This window comes from Lepidochelys kempii, chromosome 1, assembly GCF_965140265.1.
Source record: "Lepidochelys kempii isolate rLepKem1 chromosome 1, rLepKem1.hap2, whole genome shotgun sequence".
In the NCBI taxonomy this organism is placed as follows: Eukaryota; Metazoa; Chordata; order Testudines; family Cheloniidae; genus Lepidochelys; species Lepidochelys kempii.
The window spans coordinates 124893082-124919742 of NC_133256.1; the positions used below are offsets into that span (position 1 = coordinate 124893082).

The following is a 26661-nucleotide window of genomic DNA, read 5'->3' on the forward strand; positions in this document are numbered from 1 at the left end:
TGCGGATGTGGTAGGTAAACAAACCAGTCTGGCCTGCCGGGGGCTTAGTCTGGTAGGCTGCATGCCAAAAGTTGCTGATCCCTGACCTACATGATCAAATTTTGTTCTATCCCTAACATGCATAGCCAACATTTTCAATCCTGGGTGCCTAAAGTTAGATTGCTACATGTACAGGTTGGTTCCTAAATGTAAGAGTTGCAAAGCTGACTTCAGTGAATTTGTGGGTGGTCTGCATTTCTGAAAGTCAGTCCTCTGTTTAGGAACCTATCTGTCTGTACACCTAGGGCTGAAAATGTTTGTCTGATTCTAAAGGCCTGATTGGGCACCATTGAACTCTATTAGAATTTTGCGCAGCAAGCTCAAGATGAAGGGCCAAGGCCAAGATTTTCACAAGGAAGAGCCTGCGATTAAAAGCAAAAGTTGATCTGAGCCAGACACACTGGTCATGTGGGGTTGCATTGGTTTGTTTATTTGAATATTCTGTATGCACATAACTAAAAAGTCAGCCCAGGTTTTGAAAGTTTCACTGAATGTTCATTTGGGCCCTGTGGGAGCCGCAGCTGCCTTTCAGTCTGCACCTGAGTCTCAAGAGACTAATGATGATGTTTATCAGGAACAGACCAATTTCCTCTGTCTGCTGCTGCTCCTGAATAGCTTGATGCTCTCTAGGGAAATGCTTTGGTTTAGTTGCTTTGTACCTAAGCAAGTGGATCTCTACCAAAAAATATTAATTTGTAAAGTGGGCTAAATAGACAAGTAGTGAAAGTTGATGACCACTTACAAAATGTTCAGCTTAGTCAATACAGGGGAGGATTGTCAGGAACTCCGGAAGGACTCAAAAAACAGGTAAGTGGGCAATACATGGCAGATAAAATTCAATTCAGACAAGTGCAAAGTATTTCACAATTGAAGGAACAACTTAAACCACCAAAGTTCTGGATTAGTGTAACTTATAGGAAAGAGATCTAGACAGCTCATCTAAAGATGTTGGTTGCCAAATGCGTAAGGCTTGGGGAGAGAAGGGGGGGAATAAAAGTACTGTAAAAAAAATATTTAAAAATGTGAAACTGTGCTCAGAAATGACAGGGCAGAAGTATAAATACCAAGCAAGAGAAGGTCACAAAAATCATTTCTGGCATAAAGGGAAGGGAGACTTCCACAAGAGCCCTTGGGAGTGACTGGGGAGGACAGTGCCTAGCACCATGGTCCCAAGGTATTAGGGCAATGCAACTAATAATAAGCACAGGAGTTATTTTAAAAGATCTGAGGCTCAATTTAGCCACAGAACATAAGAAAGCACAACTCAGATTTGACTCCAGTGGGAGTGTCTGCTCATGCCAGTGCTGAAGAGGATAAGACACTAGCATAGCTGAAGGTCAAGCACTCAGTCCAATATTACAAGAACAAGAGGTCATTCAAATAAATTAAAAGGTAAAATAAAAACTCATAATTAAGCTCTTAATTCTTTATTTAGACACCTACAAGTGGCCTGATTTTCAACAGTGCTGAGAAAGCAAATCTAATTGAATCTGATTAGATTTACTGGGTGTTTAGCACATTTGAAAAATCACACCACTTATTTTGGAGCCTAAAAAAGGATTTAGGAGCCAAACTTCAGGTTTCTATTAGGGCTGCCAAGTGATTTAAAAAATTGCGATTAATTGCACTTTGTTTAACAATAATAGAATACCATTTATTAAAATATTTTTGGATTTTCTACACTGTATTCTGTGTTGTAATTGAAATCTATTTGACAAAGTGCACAGTGCCCACTTTATTTTTTATTATAAATATTTGCACTGTAAAAACAAAATAGTATTTTTCAATTCACCTAATACAAGTTGTCAGGGTTCCTTCCCACTCTGAACTCTAGGGTACAGATGTGGGGACCTGCATGAAAAACCCCCTAAGCTTATTTTTACCAGTGTAGATTAAAACTTCAAGGTACAAACTATTTTACATTTTGCCCTTGGACTTTATTGCTGCCACCACCAAGCGTCTAACAAATATATAATCGGGAAAGAGCCCGCTTGGAAACGTCTTTTCCCCCCAAAATCCTCCCCAAACCCTACACCCCCTTTCCTGGGGAAAGCTTGATAAAAATCCTCACCAATTTGCATAGGTGAACACAGACCCAAACCCTTGGATCTTAAGAACAATGAAAAAGCAATCAGGTTCTTAAAAGAAGAATTTTAACTGAAGAAAAAATAAAAGAAAGAATCACCTCTGTAAAAATCAGGATGGTAAATACGTTACGGGGTAATCAGATTCAAAACAGAGAAGGCAAAGCCTTAAGTTACAAAAAGGCACAAACACAGGAATATACATTCCATTCAGCACAGCTTATTTTATCAGCCATTTAAACTAAACAGAATCTAATGCATACCTAGCTAGATGACTTACTAAGTTCTGAGACTCCATTCCTGTTCTGTTCTCAGCAAAAGCCTCACACAGACAGAGAGAGCCTTTGTTTCTCCCCCCTCCAGTTTTGAAAGTATCTTCTCTCCTCATTGGTCATTTTGGTCAGGTGCCAGTGAGGTTATCCTAGCTTCTTAACCCTTTACAGGTGAAAGGGTTTTTCCTCTGGCCAGGAGGGATTTTAAAGGTGTTTACCCTTCCCTTTATATTTATGACACAAGTACTGTAGTGCAATCTCTTTATCATGAAAGTTGAACTTACAAATGTAGAATTACGTACAAAAAAAACTGCATTCAAAAACAAAACAAGGTAAAAATTTTAGTGCCTGCAAGTCCACTCAGTCCTACTTCTTGTTCAGCCAATTGCTCAAACAAGTTTGTTTACATTCGAAGGAGATAATGCTGCCTGCTTTTTGTTCACAATGTCACCTGAAAGTGAGTACAGGCATTCACAATGCACTGTTGTAGCTGGCGTCACAAGATATTTACATGCCAGATGCGCTAAAGATTCATATGTCCCTTCATGCTTCAATCACCGCTCCAGAGGGCATGCGTTCATGCTGATAACAGGTTCTGCTCGATAACAATCCAAAGCAGTGTGGACCAATGCATGTTCATTTTCATTATCTGCGTCAGATGCCACCAGCAGAAGGTTGATTTTCTTTTTTTTGGTGGTTCGGGTTCTGTCATTTTCACATCGGAGTGTTGCTCTTTTAAGTCTTCTGAAAGCATGCTCCACATCTCGTCCCTCTCAGATTTAGGAAGGCACTTCAGATTCTTAAACCTCGGGTTGAGTGCTGTAACTGTCTTTAGAAATTTCATTCTTTATGTTTTGTAAACTCTGCAGGGAAAGTGTTCTTAAAATAAACATGTGCTGGGTCATCATCCGAGACTGCTATAACATGAAATATACTGCAGAATGCAGGTAAAACAGAGTAGGGGACATACAATTCTCCCCCCAGGAGGTCAAATTTAATTAATGCTTTTAAAAAAAAAAAAAAAAAAAAAAAAGCGCATCATCAGCATGGAAGCAGGTCCTCTGGAATGGTGGCCGAAGCATGAAGGGGCACACGAATGTTTAGCATATCTGGCTTATAAATACCTTGCAGTGCCAGTTACAAAAGTGCCACACAAATGCCTGTTCTCACTTTCTAGTGACATTGTAAATAAGAAGAGGGCAGCAGTACCTCCTTTATATGTAAACAAACTTGTTTGTCTTAGCGATTAGCTGAAGAAGTAGTAGGACTGAGTGGACTTGTAGGCTCTGAAGTTTTACATTGTTTTGGATTGCAGCTATGTAACAAAAAAAAATCTAAAATTGTAAATTGCACTTTCATGACAAAGATTGCACTACAGTACTTGTATAAGGTGAATTGAAAAATACTCTTATTTTTACAGTGCAAATATTTGTAATAAAAATATACACTTTGATTTCTATGAAAATGTAGAAAAACATCCAAAATATTTAATTTCAATTGGTATTCTATTTAATGGTGCGATTAAAACTGTGTTTTTTTTAAAAATCACAATTAATTTTTTGAGTTAACTGGATGAGTTAACTGCAATTAATTGACAGCCCTAGTTTCTATTTTCGAAAATCTTGCCAATTAACTGTAAATTGTTTTTAAATTGAAAACAAAAAAAGGACATATAATGTTATATAATGTACAGTTGAAATGGAAATCTCACTGTCCCAGGAAATAAAAAAATTACAAACCCTAAATGTCTAAGTGATAAGCATGTAAATTAATAAGGATAACATCTGCATGTACTCATACTATGATTCAAACTATAAAGGCCATCAGATTTCATGCTTCACAGCATAAATGGATAGCCAGCTGGGATCAGAAATTCTATCATTTCTGGTATAGGATTTAATAAATTGTCCAGGTAAATTATTAAAGTTTAATTTTTCTCTAATAAACCTGGCATAGCTGCCTGATAATGACAGAATCCTGGATGACATGGAGATGCACTGTACCTTTCTAAATTATGGTAGTGAAATCCTGGCTCCATTGAAGTCAATGGGAGTTTTGCCACAGGCTTGAGTGAAGCTGGGATTGCACCTGGAAAGCTGTAATTTAAGAAAGTAAAATGCAGACACTCCTCTTCCAAAAGGTTAGTAACTATTTAGATGTAATAATCTAATAGTTTTTTAATCATCGACTGTAATCATATAGTTTTCTGGATGCAGAATCCATAAAAAGATTTCCTCCTGGCAACGGATGAAGATCAGGTGCCCTGGTCACGTTATTCAGTCTATCAGCTGCCTGAGGCCACTGATTATGAAGGAGGTGCTTTTGACTTGCCTGAGCCCTGCCAGAGAGGAATAGAGCTACACTCTATTTTCTCTCAAGAAAGAAACTTGAAGGTACTTCTGGACAACCTCTGCCTTCCAGAAGTTCCAAGATGGCTTCACAGGTTTCCACTCCATCACCATTCCTGTTCAATGTAGAAATGAGGTAATTACAAGGGGTCGTAAGGAGACACAGATTGAAGTGTTTTCAGTATGCTGATGAGACTCCACAGAGCTCTTTTGATGAGTATCTGGGGAGGGCTAAAGTGTTTAGGGCACAGGGGATTCTTGGGGAAACTGAGGGATGGAGATATTAAGTTATGTTTTCTGAGTAAGGTTTGGGTTTTGTAAGCTCAGCTGCTGGTTTTCTGAGGTCTTTGTTACAGCTTATGTTATTGTTAGAAATTGTAGTTTTAATATTGTTGCCTCTTTAGGCTGAATGCAAAGCTGAAATTCAAGGCATTGTGAGGTGGTTCTGGCTGGATGAGAGATTGGTGACACTAATCTGATTCTTTACAGATACAGACGCAAAGTCCTGTTTTCCCAAGCAACTACAGCAATGTACAGACAGCTTCTTTTCTCAGAAACTCCAAGTGAGTCCTTCCAGCTTCTACTGTGCACAAGGAAAGGTTGCCTCTCTGACTCTTCTTCCTTTCAGGGTCACACAACTGCTTCTCCTGGCTTAATTGCTCGAACCCACACTCCCTGCAACCAGCCCATATCCTCTGTGTTTTGAATTTCTACGGACACCCTGTAGGTCCACACCACATGCTCGGACCAGGTGGCTTGGACCCTTACCTGTCTGTATTTGCCCTTTCACTAATGTGTTCCTCCCCGCACCATCCTAATGATTTGTAAAGGTGGCCACAATACAAGAAAATAAAAATGAATAAAATACAATATGAGGAGTTCACCGATGGAGCCAGAAGAGGAATTTGCCAGTCTCAAGTACAAGCCTGCAGTTTGCTGGCTACTGCAGAAACTCAGCAGGCCATATTCCCTGCTGGTATACGTTCAATTAAATCAACTGAATTACACCAACCAAAAAAGTGCCCCATGGTGAAGAGGTCAGGTTGAAGCTTTGGAAAGGATGGTTATCTGTCTACAAGATAACAAGGTCACTATTTTCAGCGTAGAACTGTCCCCCCCACATTGGGGGTCCCCATGCAGTGCTTGAGTAAGCAAGTGTACATATGGTTTTTCATACCATTAAGCTTTTTCACTTGCGGCATGCTGGTCTGCAGCACCAATAATACCTCCAGAGTGTCTGAAATCACCTGAGGAGGCAATAAGCTACAGTAAGAGCAGCACTCAAAACTTTCTGGTGCGTATCAGTACCACTGCAGCAGCAAATGAGTACAAGAGCTCTGAGGACAAAAGATGGGAGGATCCTGATTTGCAGGGAACTGGGGAAGGGCAGTGCTGAAAAGATAAGGATGAGTAACTGTATCTGGAAGGACAGGTTTCTGAGTTCAAGTGCTGGCTTATTATTTCTGCCTGATATTGGCCTCATGGTTCACTTTCCACTTTAGAGGTTGCCTCTAGTATACACCATTTTAAAAACCTTTTGTAATGAATGAGATTCTCTCTTGATACATTTCTACCTTATTTTTGGCATTGTCACTCAGTATTTTGAGCTGTAAATAAGAAGATGGCATCATCTGGAACAATCTAGAAACATAAATAGGGATAAGAGGAAGGGGAGAGGTGAGCACTAGGAAGGAGCAGCAGCAGATGACTGGCATGAGAAGACAAGTAGGGACTGTGGAATGGAAAGATGTTAGGTGGGAATGGGATCTGAACAATGGAAATGATCCTAAGCCCATTGAAGTTTCCGTTCACTTCAATAGGCATGAGATCAGAACCGAAGGAGGCAAAAAGACAGGCCAAATAAAGGAAAACATGCCAGAGAGAATTTCAGAGGATGAACCCCAATACACTTTAAAGGGTGTTGTATCTGAAGTGAGGCTGAGGAAAATCCATGAATATGCAGAGATCTAAGATGACTGAAGTTACAAACAGGAAAGGAAAGAAAGAGTGGAGGATAGGAAAGGGAAAGGAAAAAACAAAAAACCCTACACAGCAACATAGTAAATTATTTCCTTCTATTTCAGGGAAAGTTTATTTCTTTCAGCATTTTGAAGCAGAGATTTAATTGGGGGTTGGTGGTTTCCAATTAAAACCTAGTTGAAGTTATTTCTGCCTCTTGGCCAACAAAGTCATGACACTCCCTGCCAGGACAAACATATCCTTTGGACATGATGTGTCTCCCTTATTTTCTTTTTTGAAATGTGACAGCTATAAAATTAACTGATAGAATAGATGCCAAAGCAAAGACTATCATGGGGCCTGTCTCTTCAGTGTGTAACCATAAAAATCCTGTGTAAATGATCAAGCAGTCTCTGTCTACTGGCTGGCTTACATATTTATGCCTCCATTTGAGAATCCAGCTGAACAACAGATAAATAAAAACTAAGGAATTGGAAGCGACATGCAGAATGGCAAACCACATGGTTCTCATATCAAAAGAATGTATAATTTTCTGACCATGAAATTGTGATTAATTTTGCATTGGAAATGAATGAGTGAAATAAAGTACAGGCTGTTCCCAGCGATATTCGCTGTATGTTGGCACTAAATAAAAGCAGAGTATGTACATGTGCTCAAACAGAAAGAAATAACATTAACAGTTAGAAGCTGCCTTTTCTTGGTGTGCTCGGCAATGATCACTGTGGTTAACTATTAAAAGGCCTAATGTCTTTAGGTAATGACGAGGAACGTGGTCAACCTGAAATCAAGCTAATCTAAAAAAAATGAAAAGGAGTACTTGTGGCACCTTAGAGACTAACCAATTTATTTGAGCATAAGCTTTCGTGAGCTACAGCTCACTTCATCAGATGCATACTGTGGAAAGAATAGAAGATCTTTTTAATACACACAATGTATATATACATATATATAATGTATAAATATATAATGTATATATCTTCTACTCTTTCCACAGTATGCATCTGATGAAGTGAGCTGTAGCTCACGAAAGCTTATGCTCAAATAAATTGGTTAGTCTCTAAGGTGCCACAAGTACTCCTTTTCATTTTGCGAATACAGACTAACATGGCTGTTACTCTGAAACCTAAAAAAAAATGAGTTAGAAGATCTTTCAGGCACTACACCTGCCTCTGATCCCCCCTGCCAGTTTTTATGGCTTTTCCATATTTTAAACATGTTTTTACCCCCTCTATTGCTCCTTTGTGAAAGACTGACATAAACAGAAGTAGAATTGATATAATTCTATAAGTTGTTCAGTGTGGCTGGATGCCAGCCCCTGCAATGAAGTCAATTGAGTTACACCAGGAGAGAATCTGGCCAAGCATGTTTAGATCAATTTGGAGCTCTGGAAAGGGTGGTCATTTGTCTATAACCCAGCAAGGTCAACATTTTCAGAGAACAACTGTCCCCTACATTTGAGTTCCTCCCCATAAAGTGTTCAAATAAGCCAATGTATAGGTTTTCACTGGCTGTGTGCTGGACTGCTGTGCCAATAATGCCTAAAGAGCTTCTGAAGTTGCCTGGAGAGGCATTAAAACAGTGAAGTTAATCTACAGAATCAAAACCACCTGCATCTTCACTGACTAGCTAGATGGGGATATGGTGAAGCTGGCTATAAATAAAGCTAAATGCACAAATTCTGGTTCAGGTTCCTGGCCACTTCCTACGTTATCTTCCTCTCAGACTCATCACACCAGACTGAGCCCGAACTCTCCACAGCATGTGCCTTTTATTGAGTGCTGAAGGAAATTAACTCCCCATAGCTGGCCCAGCCCTACTACCTTGCAAATCACTGGGCTCAGGGCAGGCAGCAGTTCTAGCTGAAGGAAAGGGGTTAACTCATTCCCTGCCAGCTTCAGGACATGGTCTATACATAACATTATAATTTGAAGGTGGGAAATTCAAAAGTGGTGTTTTGTTTCAAAATATTATCCCCATAAATGGGGGGAAATAAAATTGAAGAGATTATACTTTGAATGTAGGCTTTACGGGCTAGATTGTCACACAACTGTATTCATGCAGAATTCACAAAAATGGACCAGATCCTCAAATTCAATGGAGCTGTGAAGGATGTGGCTCTTTGGCATTCAGTTGGGAATACAAATAGATAAGATGATTAAGAGTGTTAGCTCTCCCAATGGATTCATCCCACTGCAGAGCTGGGTTTGGGGAGAGGAAACTCCCTTACACAGACCACTGATCCAGTTCTCTTCTCCAGGCTACAACGATCTCCAACCCACTTACATCAAATCCCCAATATACTTGTGCAGGGAGAATGGCTAGAAAGTCATGTTCCCCAAGGCAGTGGGGAATTCTAGGGTGGGGGGGGGAGAAAACCCCCTGTGCAGCTGTGCAACACACAGAAGATGCAGCCTGCCATGAATAGATGTCCTAAATCCCATACCTGTTCCTCTCCAATGTGGGCTATCAGACACCTAAGGAGCAGAAAGGGATTTACCTTTAAGTGGGTAAATGACATTTTCAACACTCCAAAACATGAGGCCTACAGATTTAATCAAAACACTCACATTCTCAAACTTGGTAGTATGAAAGCATCCCATTTGAAACTGAGCTTTCATCATTTTATATAACAGCACTGCCTGCGAGATAATTAGCTAGTGTAGGTCTCTGGCTGTTCGCTTAAATTGTTCTCTTTGATAAAGAAAGTCTGATGGGGGCATTACAGCCAACAGATAGGGTACACAGAGGAAAAGATGCTCAACACTAACGATACAAGAGGATGTCTGCCATCTCTCACCTTCCATCTGCCCATTTTCTTTGGTTTCAATATACATGAGTTCACAGCACCCGAGAATTGCTTTGAACTTTGGGTTCAGACAAAATCTCAAAGGGAAACTCTGTGAAAGCACAGGGTTTTACCTAGTTTTCCTTTGAAACTATGCAAAACCATGAATTTTCCATGATTTCAATGTAAGAGCCATAAAATATGACCAGATTTGACTGAAGCTGGGCTCAGACTCACTTAAAAGTAGAGCTGGCCAGAGGATAACACTTCCGTTTCTCAATAACTTTTGAAAAAAAGCTTTCAAACATGTTTGGAAAAATGGAAGTGTATTGATATGTCTATTTCTGGATCTAAACATGATCTTTTCAATTTGGGGAGTTTTTGGGGGGGTCCAGGCCTCTCTGGTGCGGGAGAGAGAGACACACACACAGACACGACACACTCTATAGCTACTGTGACATTCCCCTGGGTGCAACCTGAACTGCTGTGTCCCCTTAGCTCTCCAACCTGGGATGCTTTTTACACTGCTTTGCTAGTGAACAGCAAACCCCTCCAGGCTCTGCTCACTCTCAGTCAGCAGCATGCGAAGTCACTCCCAGCTGACAGCATGAATGCTATGCCCAGCCATCCATGAATTACATATAGGGCAACACCCACATATCTCTCAGTCCCAGACTTCTCCCCCCAGAAAATGTGTGTCTTGTATCATTCAGTAGCCCACTGAACTGTCCAAGCTCATAAATAGTCCATCATTCCAACAATGGGTAATAAATATGCACCAGCCCTGTTGGCCAGAGTAGAAATTTCCCAAACACACTGGTTTAAATAAAACAAAAAAATAATAAAACAAGTTAAAAGATAGATTTTAAGTGATTAAAAGTGGTCAGGCATAAAAGTCAGAATTGGTTACAAAAGAAATAAAGGGATAAACACATGCAAGCTAAACTTCATCTGGCTAAATAGGCTTAAAAGCAAAAGGTTTGTCTCAGCAAGAGCTGCAATACATTTCACAGGCTGGGTCCTTTTCCAGTCTGGGACCACTCCCTCCTTTGTTCAGTTCTTTGGAAGTCGCTCTCATAAGCGGAAAGATGGAAGGAGGAGACGGGGTCCTATGGAGGTCACTGTCCTTTAATTTTTATATCCTCCTCTTGGAGGATTACCTCCTGCCCCACCGGGGTGTAGACAAACAGCCCCCTGTATACATGAGATTTGCACTATATCTGGATACCAAGCCTATAGATTTTTGTATTGGGGAGCTAAAACACTGACAAGAATTATTTTTCAACTTGGTCAAACTAAATGTTTGAAAAATGATTTGATTCATTTTGTCACCTTGAGTCAGATCAGTTCTGAGGAGCTACTCTTGTCAAGCAGCATGACATCAATAGTAATCTTGGTTAGAGTACATAGTCCTTTATTTAACATTCTGTCTGCCACTAAGATATGGATGAAGGCTATCAAAATAAATCAGGCACTGGTGACTATTGACATCAACCCCGGACCACCATAAACGTCACACAATGAAACAGCAAAAATGCAAATCCAGACATTAGAATTAGGAATCCAATGCAATTCATGTTACCTCTCAAGATTTCTTCTGTTTCATTAAAGGAAATCTCATTAGCAGGCTTTTCTCTTCCAACTCAGTTTTATAGTCAAGGGGCTCACAAAACACTGCAAAAATGGAGGCTTAGTTATTATGGATTTCCTGAAACATTTAGATAGTCTGAGAGGATTTAGAAGTGCAAATAAATACCCCAGTTGCCATTAGGAATGTAGAACTACAGCGAAGGTTCTATGCTTCATGTAACCCTAATCTTCTTCTCCAAAGTCCTTTCGCCTTCTCCAAAGTCTGCTTTCAAGGGCTGTATTATAGTCAGAATGTACTATTTGTATTATGGTGGTGCCTAAGAGCCCCAGTCACGGACCAGACCCCATTGTGCTAAGTACTGTACAAACACAGGACTAAAAGAGGGTCCCTGCCCCAACCACCTTCAAATCTAAGAACTTGTATATATGGCCAGGGCTTCAAAAACTCAATATTCATTGAGATTGAGAGAGAAAGATGCTATAGCCCAATAGTTAGGGCACTCATATGGTATGTGGGAGAGTTAGGTTCAAGTCCCTGCTCCAATGACTAATTATTTATGCAGTGTGGTACAGTTTCAACAAGAGAAATTGAGAGCAACCCCACAAAATACCAATAGCCTTGTGGTTAGGGCATTCTCCTGGGGAGGCCTAGGTTCAACTCCCTGCTCCAAATCAGGCAGAGTGGTGATTCAAGCCTGGGTTTCCCATATCCCAGGGGAGTACCCTAATCTCTGTGCTATTGGGTGTTCTGGAATATATACATAGCAGCCAGGTAGCTCACCTCAAAAATCCCCAGCCTGCTTACCCTTACATCTATATTCTGTATGGGTTAGATATGCTCTGATCACACCTACCAGATCAGTCCCCGCAGGCAAGATAAGTGGGAGAAAGCTTAATTTGAAAAACCTGCTGTGGTTTAGGTGTGAGCAAGCAGCTCATTAGCTGTGGCGTGGCATCAGGACTTAGGTGCCTTGGCACATGCTCACCAGTGGAAATTAGGTGCCTAAAGAGGCAGACACCTAAATCTCTATGCAAACCTAACCTTTAGCTCACATTTGGAGGATTATCTTCACAACCACTAGTGCTAGTGTAAAAGGATCTGATTTTCAGAGGTCTGAGTACCAGTGGCTTCCACTGACTTCACTTAGAGTTGTGAATGCTCAGCACTTCTGAAATTCAGGTTCCTAATGTTTAAAAAATATGAAAGCTTGGATCCTCCAGAAGTTGAAGGTATTTGCTCAGGAAAGCTTCCTACTTGCTATGGACAAGTGAACTTTTCAAGCCTGTGTATAACCCATGGAAGACAAGACTAAATAAAACAGCCCTAGGAAGAGAGCTAGATGGCCTTTAAATTGCCTTTTTAATTTCTCTGTCTTTCAGGACCCTGCAAAGATCTCCTTCTGAACTGGCAGGGTCTGAAGTATCTCACACTGTTCTCTTGTGAGAGCTTCCAGTGCCTCCAAAAAGAGTGACAAACTTTGGAGGGTGTGAAATCCAGCCCCATTTCCATCAGTGGGAAGGTCACCTGCATGACACCAGGCCTCTGGAAATTGAAAAGAGGACCAAAATGTGTGAAGAGTGAAACAGAAGAATTCTCAAGTTTTGCAGAGGTGATTTTTAAATTCCTTTCCCCCCCAAATCCATCTCTAATAGAACAGTGTGATCAATGAAATTCTAAACACCAAGGTCTGGTTCCATTAGGACATTAGCCGCCTCTAATATCCACACAAAGCTTTATGTGATTGTAACAGCATTGGCACCCACCTCCTGCGAGTGCCCCTCCACCCACACCCCGGCCAATGATTCTTTTGGCAGGTCTTCAGTAACTCAGTCCTCTGGCTGAGTCACAAACACTGTCCCCCCTTCTGGGGTATACAGTCTCTAGTTCTTCCTCACAGCCCTGCTATGGGGTCATAGCACCAAGGCTTCCCCCTGGAGGCACTGCCTTCTTTAACAGTGCAACAAGGGCCCATCTTGGTACCCTCAGTTGGTGTCCTTTCGGCAGCCTTTCCTGGGCTCAGTCTTCAACCAGACCAGCAGGGCCCATCAGTCTGGTCAGGCTAGGTTCTGGGTTTAGTCTGCCTGCACTGACCTGTCCATGGTCCTGCTGCTGTTCCAGCCAGCCAGGCACCCGATCTTCAGCAGCCTTTCCTGGGCTCAGTACAGCCTGCAGTGAGCTGTCCATAGTTCTGCTGCTCTTCCAGCAAGCCAGGCACCCCGTTTTCCCTCTGCAAGCTCCAGGCAGCAACTGATTGCTCTGCCTCTGCTGCTTCTTTTTATATGGCCCTTCTGGCCCTTGATTGGTCACTCCAGCAGCCCCTCTGATTGGTTGCTTCTCTGCAGCCACTCTAGGCCATCTGGAGGACTAATGCCTCTGCTCTTTTCTGGGGCAGGGTGAGGCAGGGCCATTAGGCCTCCAGCAGGAGGCATCCGGACCTACTCCACCCCATCACAGTGATTTAGGATAAAAAAATCATTTCTAAATATCTGAAAGGACTTTGTTTCTCTGCCTAAAGATATAACTGTGTTTATTTATCTGGGTTTGTTTTGTTGTTTTCATGTATCAGTTAGGAAAAAATACATAAAAGAAAATCAGGTTTCTTTACAGCATAGCTTGCTAATGAATTCCATTTCACATTTCCAATGGAAATGGAAATTATATAAATTGATGGCTATAGCTGGTGTCTACATTATGAATATATTTTATATTTGAAAGATGTTGCCTTTATCTCTTTCTCCAGATCTATAGCTAATTTTTCTCTCTGTGAACCATATGTGTAATTCTATTAGTGTTTGAACTGCCATCCTATTAACATCACATCTTAATTTCGAAGAAGTTAAAAGTCTTGTGGAAAAAAACAGAAAATTCTCAGTTATTTTAAATGGCTTCAAACACGCCCTAAAAATTGATGTATTTAAAATTAAAAGGCAATCAACAAACGCATACAAACAGACATACTTGTTGACTGTGAACTTATTTTCATGTTACAGTATTATGTAAAATGGAAGAAAGGCAGGAAAAATGTATTTGTTTGTCATTCAGCCCATCCAATGATGCTATTATCAGGAGTTATTTTTATTTGCTCAAAATATTCCCTTCCTGACAGATCAGGGGGTCTTCAACTGTAGGGTCAATGGCATCAGGGGTCAAGTACAGAGCCCCATCCATGGTTCTTTCAACTTTACAGGGGTCCTAACCATCATACACTTTTAGGCCCAGATTCTACAAAGACCTACATATAAGCTTAACCTGTTAGAGGTTTTGCTGGATCAGAATATTTCATGGTAGCTAACTGGACATGTTTACTAAAATGTTTACTTGTATTGTTAATATTAGTAGTTATATGCTTGAAAAAATCCAACACTAGGCTAGAAATCACCACACTGATGTTCTAATTGTGTGAGAATGCAAATATATTTTTTCATATTTACATGCAATTACTAGCACTGAATGATATGTAAAGCTATGTCTACACTTGGAGCTAGGGATTGGATTCCCTGGTTTGTACAGACATTCTCTCACTAGCTCTCATTGAGGTAGCATGCTAAAAATAGTTGTGTAGCATGGCAGGAGAGAGTGGTGGCACAGGCTATCCACCCCAACTACATGCCCATGGGGTTCAAGGGTGTGTGTACTCGGCACGGCTAGCCTGTGTCATTGCCCGTGCTACAAGAGTGCAGTAGCTCAATGAGATCTAGCACGAGGGAATCGTTCCTAGTGTAGACATAGCCTAAATGCACATACTCTAGTGATCTGTGGGAATTTAGAAGTCTTTGGCACAAATTCTGGCCTTGGTGATGCCAGCAAAAATATAGAGCAACTCTACTAACCCAGTCACTCTGGGTTTATATCTGTGTAAATCAAATGGACTTTGACCTGTTGAGTACAAAGATACCTAAGAATTAAACTAACATATAACTATAAACAAAAGCTCTTTTCATGCTCCATTTGTATTCATGAATGGAGATGGAATTGAAAATTATCAAACGCTTATGCATAAACATGAATTCTTTTACTTAGCTTAGTACCAAGGGAAGGCCTTCACAAACACCCTGTGGAACCTGGAGTTACAACAACTGAGCTCAAGGGGAAAAATGTAAAAGTTAGGGGGGAAATTAGGTGTAAAACCACATTAATCACAAACAGCTTGAAAAGGGGAGCTTTGTGATTAATCTTTCCCAACATTTACTGTGACACCTAATTCAAATTAAAACATGATCATTACACATGGCACTCTAAATCCACAGAATTAAGTGGACTTCTATTTGAAACACAGATTATAAACAGAATTGATGAGTAGCAAGAAAACCGTAGCAGAGAGAGAGAAGAGGTGCTCTCTATCACTGTCAAAAGATGCAGTAGACTGCTAAGTAATAGCCATGCACCAGATTGCATCATTCACAATCTGAGCCAGAATTGGGGCTGGGTGAACATGCACCACACCAGGGGGAGCTCTGTATCTTCAGAGGCACGATCCTTTCTCCATCTCTCCTTAAGAAGTTGTGCATGCATCTCCATGCATCTGACCAGTCTCTCCTCCTCTTTGGTATGACATGCACTCCTAAAATGATAGGAGAAAGCAGTCTCTGTGGCTGTACACAGTGGGTAGAAGGGACAGGAGAAGGCTCCTGGCTCCTTCCTTACACCATGCAGTTGCCAGAGGCAAATTTTTCCCTGTATTAACAGATGAGGTTCATGATAAAATTCTATTTAGGAAGGGAATTTCCACAACTGAGAATTTCTTGATAAATTCCAGTCACATCTCTTACCACCCCAACCTCTTCCACTATTTCAGAAAGAAATTCCTTAAGATCACCAGCTAATGAGAGAGAAATATTTCCAAGTCATTCGAATTAGACATCTAGGAAAGCAAATAGATGGCATTCATGCATTTATTGGCTGAAATTAAGATGTTCCCAACCTACCAGTCCTAATTCACGGTCATGTTGCTACAATGTGGCTTTCATTCAAACATCCTCTTTGTCTGTTTAGCAATAAATCTTGAAATGTTCTTCTTTAAAAGTCATTATAAATTATCCTAAATGGGAACAGCTCCCTTCCAATGAAACTTTTTTCTAAGCAATATATTCATTAGACTTTATCTGCTTAGTGCATATATGCCACTAAAAGTGCTTGAAAGTTAATTATGCAGAAGATTATCAGAACAGTAATAATTATCATTATGGAGATTATGGAGTGGATAAATAGGTCTCCAATTTCATCTTTTGAAAAGCTGGCATACTAATAGGATCGAATCCTACTCACAGAATACTTCAGTTGAAGTCAAATGGCCAAATTCACAGATGGCATAAATAGCAAAGTGATTGGGTCAAATTCTGCTCTCACTTGCACTCAGGTAAATCGGAGGTAACTTCACTGACATCAAGTGAATTACTCTGGATTTACACCAGATCTTTAAAATCTAATTGCCCGTGTAACCCACTCTTGAGTGTGTGTTCTGTGTTACAGATGCCTCTGTGCCTAATCTGCAGAGAATATAGTACTTTTACAGTCCTATCTAGAGAGCCTTAGCTCGTGAGCGCAAGCTGTGTTTTTAGCTCTGGAGGTCCCCAGCTCAGTTTCTGGTGTGCTGGCCAAGATGATGCTATCACATCAGCTCATATGGGAACTTTTCCCTGATAGGGTGGCCTAAGACATCAGTGTCTGAAGACTGTAAGCTTTCCTTAGTTCCTGATCTTAGCTTGTTGGAGCAAGGACCATATCTTTGTATGTGTTTCTATAACACAAGTACTGGGTGTGAGCTCTGGATGCTACTGCAATATAAATATTTTTTAAAATAATCATACAAAATCAATTTTTTAAAAATTCCAGCCTTATGGTTGGTAAGATAAACTTCCCACTATGAACTGAACGTAAACCAAAAAAGCGTGGTCTTCCTGAGGCAGCAGGCAGGCCGCTCCAGTGACTCAGGTGCTGAGTATACTGTTGATGTGGTACAAACCAGGTGGAGCAAATTGATAAATCCAGCCCAGAACTGGGCCTGGGAGACACCCCTCCACACACATTCTGGGGGCACTAGGATCCACACGCTGCCTCCCCTCCTCTCCCCTCCCCGCCCCGCCAATGTGTGGTGTTAGGAGAAAGCCACAATGAGGAGCCAACCAGAGACTCCAGCTGGTCGGGGCATGAACAGCCAAAGCAGGGACTTTGGCCTTGGGAGAATGTTCTACCCTTCAGACTCGACTTTCTCTGCCCTATGTTGATTGGCAGTTTGCTTCAACCCTTGGCCCTACCTCACAATCTCTTCACCTCAGTGTCACTCCACAGCTGCCCCTCTTACCCTCTTCTCCCCTGCCCTGTCCCCCCACCCTTCCCATCAATGTCTGCCATCCCTTCCCTTTTCTTTCCTGTTAGCTTACCCCTCCTATATATACCTACCTAAAGAGGAAAAAAAGTTAAAAAAAATACATGGAATAACATGCTGTTTGCTACCGTCACATTGTTCACTCTGCTTGTTTATTAGACACGGTCCCCTACCCTGGATCTGTCTAGTCTATTTAGATTGTAAGCGCTTTGGAGCAGAGATCACCAGCTATGCTGTGTTTGTACAGTGCCTAGCACAATGGTCCATCACAGGAGCTGGTCCATCACAGGAGCTCCTAGGCTGTACGATAATACAAAGAATAAATAATAATAATACTTCCCCCCTACTACAACTTTGACATAATTCTGGCTTCTACAATAAACATCCTTGAGCGTTCCTAGAAGTCCTCCAGCAAAACCAAAAGAGATTGGACTTGACATTTTTGATATTTCTAACTTTAAAAAATATCATCCTTCATCATGAAGAGAAGGGGGGGAAAAGCACAAGCCCAAGAAAACATTTTCAATATATATTTCAAGTGAAATCCTGACCCAATTGAAGTCGATGGGAGTTTTACCACTGATTTCAGTTGGGCCAGGATTTCTCTCTTTCCATTCATCTTCAACCCTAATGGTGTTCCCCTTCCCCTTCACCAGGAACAGGGTTCTACCTTTTGTTCCTTCTACTTGTACAACATAGAGTAGATATACATAAAAATCCTCTCCAAACTAGGTCGTATTTTCAAAATTAAATTAATAATTTTCTATAGTTTTTTCAGATACTGACCAATCAGTATCTAAATTTACTGATCCCTCTTAGTCATTAGAACTGTAATGTAGGCCAGAGAGCTCTATATCATGTTTAGGTACAGCCTCAGCTTACTGAAACTATTGATTCTATAAATTGTAGATTGAAACAGTTTATCACCCAAAATCAGAGCTTCCTTAGTTCAGAAGATTAGATGAGTCCAAGATCCTAGGAATTTCTATGGTTACATAAATGGGATAAGATTAGAAGAGATCTGGATTATTCAAATGGGGTGTAAATTTACCAATATAACTTAGTCAAAATGATTTGGTCTTTCTCAGAAATGAAACTTCCAGGAAAATGTTTAGAAAAGATAGCAATTACCCTATTCCTTTTATGGTTCTGACTGTTAATTTATGGTGCATCCTGAGGCTATGATGGGTGCCCTTTTTTTTAAATCAAAAGATAAATCTTAATGAAAGTTTTTGGTTCTTTCAATTATCACAACAGTGAATATTAAAGAGGCATCAAAGGCAGAATCAGCTTTTAGCAGAAGCCATGAAGGTCCTCAATAGGGTGGAGTTCAGCACTCCAGTATCAGTGCAGCATTTCTGGCCAAGAAATTATACATCGAAGTAGTAACAGTGAGTCACCACAAGTTACTTTGGAAGAACTATACACAGTGGTTTCAGAACATAAAACTAACAGAGGCAATGGCCTAGAGAATAAATTGCAAATTAGAATTGCCAGGGAACAAAGTTTGCTATATGACTTTTCTCGGAAATAAAGCCACTTTCCTTTTCTTATGGCCCTACTTGATCATTCAACAGATTCAAAAGCGCATGGCTAAAGTAATCCTAAGAGCTCCATGGTGAAGCAGTTCGATTTTGCTTTCAGATGTGATAAAACTGTGTCCACACAAATCCAGTCTTCTCTTTCTTAAACAGACTAGCCCTCAGACTATATCAGGGTCTCCTTTATGTACAGTAGAGCTTAATTCAACCAGTTGATGAAGGTTTGAAACTGTTTATCTGGTCTTTTTTAAGAGGTTAAAAAAATTATAATGAATCAACACTATCAAGTTCTGCCAGCGAATCAATTAGATTGTGTGTTGGAATGTAGAAAAATTGTTTCTACTCGTGAGGTTTCAAGGATTCTGACTCATACAGATCAAATACTTTGCATAAAATGGATTTATTATGGTTCAAACTGCAGTATTAAAACAACCAGGACAAAACTGACAAACTCTCTTTTCTTTGACATATCTAGTCATTTTAAAGGCACACAGTTGTTGAGATCAGAGAATCAACATTCTCTCAGGCTAGAAATCTAAGCTTAAATTCTCCTCAAGTGCTAGCTGCTACTTTTCACTGTATCTCCTGGCAGTTTTTTTTTTTTTTTTTGCTTACCTTGAAAGTTTGTTTTTGAAACAGAATTTTGTTACTAATGTTTGTAAACTCTAGTCATGTGCCAAGTGAGCAGGGCTGGATAGGTACCCACATATCTTATATCCCTGCACTGTTAGCACTCTCTTCCCAAAAAGACTATTTTGCTGGGATTTCCCACACCACAAAAGAAGAGATTTAAAGCCCATCTGTGAGAAAGACAAGAGCACACTCACTATAAACTCCTTGTCATCCTTTCTTTAAACCAAAATTACTAGTGTCATGATCTTCTGCCCAGTCATCAAACTCTCTCTCTCACATACACACACACACAGTGAATTATTGCAGTTCACACAGCGCCCTGCAGAACCTACAGCCAGTTCTGTTGGAACATCCAAGGATTACATAGTCAAGCAATTTTCTAAATGTATCTTTACATAAAATCAGACGGGATGATTCAGGAACTCATTTCCCAAAATGCAACACTTCAAGAGCACACGATCACACATACTCATTTGTTTGCACATAAATACCATGGAAAAGGATTACTCTGTACCTCAGGAAGAAAATTGCCATGAGGTATCAACAGCAGCTGTTTTACAAATGCATAAAATATCATACCTTTTTCATTCACAGTTTCTTCTTTTATTTTCCTCACTGCTTCTTGGCCTTCACTTTCATCGTTTCCAGCTGTCATCATCAAGAAAATGCAAAATTAATAATGCAATCAGCTTAAAGACTGTTGAGTACCCAGTCATCCCACAAGTCTAGGTTAACCACAATGTAAAATGCCACAATCAGAAAGCAAACAACAAGCTTGAAGTGAAAGAGAATTATTTACTGCAATCACACTAACAGAGGTTTCAGAAGGCACCATACAAACACATTGCTATTCACACATGACTGGACTGTTTTGTCTCTTCTAGTTATTGCATGAGGCCTGGACAGCCACGTGCTGGAGCAGCTGCAGTTAAAACCAAATCTGGTGATTCAAGTGAAACACGTTTCAGAAACAGAGTCTGAAACAGCAATAAAGCAGTAAGCTTGGACTGCATTTTCCAAAATGAAAAAGAACTGATGGGATTTCACTGAGTATTTTGGTGGATACTCACTAAAATGTCCAGTCCATCTGACTCCATGCATAGGCACAGTTCTTACTAGCATTAATAGAAAATAAGTGTAGACATCAAAGAGCGAGAAGAGACTCTGCCCTCCTGTCATTGAACTACAGTAGACAATCACAGTTAACAATTGGATAGTAGTCACTGTTTGGCAGTTGCTTTGTGACAATGTTGTCTTTGGAACAGCAAAAAAAAACACTGTGCTTGGTAACAGAGTTTTAATTTTGAAAGTGGAATTTACCATTCTGTCTGTCCATCAACAGAGATAGAGATTTTCTATAGCCCCATCATCACAGCATCTAAGTCCTTCCTAGATAAATTAGATGCACATAGTAAGCCCCCTAATGAATGCTAACAAGTCTTCTGCTGCCTCTAGTTATAGAAAGACTGCCTGGGTTTTTATAAACCTGGGTGATAAGGAAGGCTTTATTTTTCTTCCCCCTATTTTGATTTGTTATTGTTTATTAGGTTATGTATGTATTTATTTTGTTTATTTATCTTCCATTTATTTGTTCCTTTCTCTTTCTGGTTATGGAGGGAGAGATCTTGCACAGAAGAGTTTATTGTGGCATGCCGAACAGTTCAGTCAGACTCTGGATTAGTCTGACTTCCTCTGGGAACTCCCTGTATGCCCTTGAGAGAGAACATTTTATCTCTGGGACCTCATTACACTTCATTCTGGCTTGTATAAACTGCATTGTCCAAGAGCGAGTGGAGAGATCAGACCAGCACAGGGGTGATGTCGCCCAGGCCACTGAGGGGATAGGCTAATGCATTCCGCAGAAGCTCGAGCCTCAGTGTTGCTTGCACATTTAGCCCCAGGTATGGGGAGTTACTGTATTCTATCTGGAGGTGACAAATGGAGGGTTCATGAAATGGAAAGAGAAGACTCATTATTTATCTGAAAGCAGTTGAAACAGGCAATTTTGCCATTTAAAACTGTTAATGGGAAGACAGCTTGCCTGTAAACACCTACAAGCATACTGGTCTATAATGGTATGTACAGATTAGATTCAATTCCTTTTTGACCTCCTCATACTAACCATTTTGAAACAAAGCAAAGAAACACTCATTTGTAGTATTTGTTTTTTCTGCAAAATCCATCTGGGGTTTTATGACACACAAACATTCAGCTTGATCCTAATTTCTGGAAATAGATGCAGTGTCAAAGAACAAACCCTACAGTGAAACTGCCATGTCTGTGTAACTCTGCACAAAGCAGCTATGGGCAAGGAATCAACTCTCCTCACTCTTTCAGCTTAAGTGATTTCCTACAGTGGGGTTTCAAAAATCAGTCTGTCAAAGTGCTAGATACAGTTATGTTAAAAACTGACTTCTGTGGCAAGCCCTGTGAGGGTCCCATCTGATCCTCCTTTCATTCAGCATTTATCACACAATGAACATGCATATTAAAACCTCCAGTGACTTGATTTAATTCTCAGTATGTTCATTTATTTTTCAAAGAACTTGCGTTGCACAACAAATTGTAATTCACATTATTTTCACTGTTATATTAATGGTTCCTCATTAAAGCTCAGGACCCCCCAAACGAACTCAGTTTATTCTTATTTGCATATTTTAATTCAAGACCATTGGGACAAAAGAATCATTTTACTAAATAGCTGCTTCAAATCTGTTTCCATATTAGCTTAAGAGGGAGATTGAAAAGATGAGTCTAGGAGCTGGGAGCATCATAAAATTGAAAATTGCCTTGACCAAAGCCGTTTGTGTGCTGGAGGCTTTTGAAATGATTTTGCAAAGCAAATGCTTTAGGGATGAATAGAACGACTGGATAAGTGACCAAATCCTTATAAAAAGTTCAAAGTAATGTATTGCAAAAAGATACAGTAATGTTGTAAGAGTAATCTATACCTCTGGTTTTATTTAAAGAGATGAGTGATTCCTTACTTATTAGGGGCAAAGCAATAGCAACATTTATAGTCAAAGTTGATAAACACATTCCATTTTAATCCCCGGTTTCAGTTGCTTTTACTGTGACAAACTAACCATTTGGTCTGAAATTTTCCACGCTTGATCTCTGCCTTAGGATTAATTTTGTTTTGAAAATCTGAGCAAACACAACTCAACATGGACTGAGACGAGTGAAAAATGGGAAATTCTGCCACTACTAAAACCACACAATTTAGTTTCTTTTAATTTGTCTGGGGGATTAGTCCTGAGCCTTTGCATTTTGTTCACCCCAGGAAAATCTGTTCAGTTTTGGCTAGGTTATAAGCAATGGAAAAAATAGTCACTTCCACATGCTCAGCAGATATTTTTTTCATTTTCTGAATATCCAAGCTACATGTGACACATTCCCAGCCCACAGTGATACTCTTTCATTGTCACCAAACAACTACAAAGTGTTAAAGACAGGAAGCAACAGCTCCACTGAAATACTGTTTGGAAGATCCATTGGGGCGGGAACCAGACAATGAATTCTTGTCTCACTTTTTCCATGGACTAGTTTCAATATTCTGCTCACTTATAACCCTTATTATTGAGCAAGGCCTCATACTTCTACCTTAATAAACAAGTAGATAAAATGCTCCCTTATTTAAAAAATGTTAACTAAGATTTTGAAAGGGGGAGGGATAGCTCAGTGGTTTGAGCATTGGCCTGCTAAACCCAGGGTTGTGAGTTCAATCCTTGAGGGGGCCGTTTAGAAATCTGGAGCAAAAATTGGGGATTGGTCCTGCTTTAAGCAGGGGGTTGGACTATATGATCTCCCGAGATCCCTTCCAACCCTGATATTCCATGATCACTTTGGGCAGATCGGGGAGTAGATTTCATGTGTACCTAAATCTCGTCTACTTAAACATGCTGCCTCCTAGAATGAACATGCCAAATCTATGTGCTTGGCTATTGTGTTTGCAAAACAGATCTACTCCTGCATGCTCACCTTTAGAAAGCTCATTAAAATCCACAATTGAATGAGTCCTATATGTAAATGCAAAGCATCATCATCAAATAATTAGTAGCTAAGAGTCCTAACTTTCAGTCTCCCGCTTTAAGCACTGGGCTATAGTTCCCTTCAAGAGCCAGGAACACAACCTAGTTCTTATATTGTACTGCTGTCTAGCAAGTAGTTCTGTAACCCACTAGTAAAGTGGACAGTGCACCCAAAGGAGAACAGCTACTACTGAGAGTGAATTTAAAATGTTCCAATGTGGTAGTAAATTCAGATTTTATTTTTAAAAGTCACCAATCAATATTTAAAAATCATACACACAAAGTCTATCGTCTGTTTTATGTAGGACCTAGACAAAAATACAAAATACTTTGCATCCTCTCACTGCAGACTCTTCAAACAGGTTACACTCTCAAAGCTGTGCAGAAGTCACCAGGAATGTTGATACTCAAAGAAAGGAAAGGTCATAACACTCTTAAGCACCATTTGAAATATCCTGATTGAAATGTCCTATAAAATGTAATAAGGATGAAACGAAAAAGGTTTTCTAAATTTGTAAAGGGTTCCAGAGAAATCAAGATAAGCAACCACAGAATATAATGGAGTATAATATCCTTTCAACAGAATTTTAAAAACACCCTATACACAGCCTTATGCACAGTGGCTGCTACATGCAGTTTGGGGGACTTGATAGATTCCCTAATGTAGGACAGGATAGTTCCAGCACTTAGGATCATCACCTGCAGGAGCAGCTGCTCCAGGAAGGCAATCTCACATCAGACAGATGCTTAGACATGGGGCATGCAGCAGAAGCTTCAAGAGAAAGGATGGAAGCCCTAGGAGGCACAACACCCCCAGTAGTATGTGCAGAGAGACAACAGCAAGGGAGCGCAGGTGGCCAGGGTTCCAGTGAGATGCATTTACTGTGGTAGACAACATGAGTGGGTGAAGGAGAAGTGCCCCGCACTAGGAAAGCAGTGCTAGGAAAGTGACCAGTTGAACCATTTTAGCAGTGCGTGCAAGAGCAGAGGAAGGTCTCAGAAAGATTCAGTCAGGTTTGCACAAGAGGTGGATTGCACATCAGACAGCAGTGATGACATCATGTCTCTCTCCTTGACTCTAAGGAGCATATCAAGTCCTGACAGAGAGGCAACAAGGAACAAGACCAACACAATGTTACGAGGGAAACGGCCTGCACAACTCCAGGATCACGGATCCTCCTGCAGTGGGATTCCCCAGAATTAACTGGACTCGAACACATTCATTACAAAGAGCAGGCACAATCTAATAATGTACAATGAGTGCATAATGCAACCCATAGGAAAATGTGATCCAATAATAAATAAGTCAAACAATAACAGATGGTACCTACAGAAGTTTGTGGTGATGGATGGTAAGCTCCACAGACCCTTCTTGGAGAATACACCCATACAAGGCATGAATCTGATCAGGCTACAGATTCAGAGTTTTATAGTGGCAGTGCAACAAGACAGTGTAGATCATTTTAGAAGTATAGGAGGGATGTTTTCAAATGCGACGGGTGCCTTGAAGAAAAGCCCCTGGAAACAGACCCCAAAGTAGAACCTCTGTGCTTACCGTGAAGGAAAATTCCAGTGGCACTAGGGAGTTCACAAGGAGTTTGAAAGTCTGCAGAGCAAGGGTATCATAGTACCATGGTGGTGGCAAAGAAGCCATCAGTCAAACTGTGCATCTGCATAGACCCAATGCCACTGAACCAGACATTGGAAAGATGCCACTATACATGATGACATCTTGTCAGAACTTTCCAAAGCCAGAATCTTGACAGTCTGTGATATGAGGAATTGGTTTGGACACAGAAACTGGGACAGAGTTCAGCATGCCGACAACACTCGCAACACCATTTGGTTGCTATAGATGGCTGCCCATGTCAATATGCATAAGGCCAGCACGAGAGACGTCCCAGAGAAGACTCACCCAGCATTGTTCCTAGATGGGTAGTGGTGTTAGCTAACACCCTGAGCAGGGCATATATACCCAGCATCAGCAGGTTGGAAGCAGAAGATCAGGACACTGACTCCTTTAACATGCTGTACTGTCTCCCAGTTTTAACAGTGAAACTGATGAAAATCAAACAGTCTATCTATGGAAAAGGACACCCAACTACAGGCAGTAAAGACAGCCATTCTACCAAAGCCAAGTACTAGTAGGAGCAGAACTATATTTTCGCATTAAAGATTAGCTGAGAGTGCAGGATGCAATCATATTTTGTGGACAAACTGCTGTTGTCTCTGCCTCATTACATAAGGACTTCATGCGAAAAATACATGCTTCGCACCTGGGTATTGACAGCTGACTTAAATGTGCCCTAGAATGTGTTTACTGGGTGGGAACAAATACACAACTCCGCTCCTTGATAGATGAGTGATGCCTGACGGTCATGTGATAAATGCCAGCAGAAAGAGACTCTTACCACATAAGTGGCCCACCTAACCATGGAAAAAGGTGGGAGCAGACTTATTTACCTTCAATGAAAACCAGTACTTGATTACAGTGAACTGCTATTCAAATTTTAGGCATGTCAGTGCCTTGCCTGACACAAGAAGCAAGTCAAACTGAGGGCCCCCTTTGCAAGATATGGCATTCTGAACATTGTATTCACCAACCATAGCCCCCAGTTTGCCCCAGAAAAATTCAAAGCAATTCACATGCAAATGGGAATTTGACCACCCTACCTCCTCCCCAGCAGTTGACTCAATTGTGAAAACAGCTAAAAGACTGTTACACAAGGCTGTTTCTTCTGGTTCAGACCCTTGTTAACATTTTTGGGACAGAAGAATACCCAATCAGAAGGGTGCCAAAACAGTCTGGCACAGGCATTGATGGGATGAAGAACCAAAACCCTGCTATCAATGAGAGGAGGTCTGTTACAGTCAGAAGGATGGAAACACCGCTGAGAAGAGATGTCAAACAATCAGAGAATGCAGGCACTAGAGTACGGCAGATCAGCTTAGGACCTACTGGCCCTAGAGACGGGCATCCCCCTGTAGATCCAGCCATTAAGGGAGACACCAGAAAGAGTCAGCTAAAAGAT

The 26661-nt window shown here is 40.7% G+C and overlaps 1 protein-coding gene across 2 annotated transcripts in view; it reads right to left on the reverse strand.

Annotated features, from left to right (window-relative positions):
* Positions 1–26661, reverse strand: part of DHRSX (dehydrogenase/reductase X-linked) — a 224544-nt gene that overhangs the window by 146553 nt on the left and 51330 nt on the right. Inside the window, exons 2-3 of one of the 2 annotated variants that reach the window (XM_073354104.1) lie at positions 20919–20987; positions 20178–20246 (exon numbers count right to left, since the gene is read on the reverse strand). In XM_073354104.1, coding sequence (XP_073210205.1) covers positions 20178–20246; positions 20919–20934 — 85 coding nt within the window. In that variant the 5' untranslated portion in view covers positions 20935–20987. The remainder of the gene's footprint in view (positions 1–20177; positions 20247–20918; positions 20988–26661) is intronic. The other variant, XM_073354095.1, reaches the window with a different exon arrangement.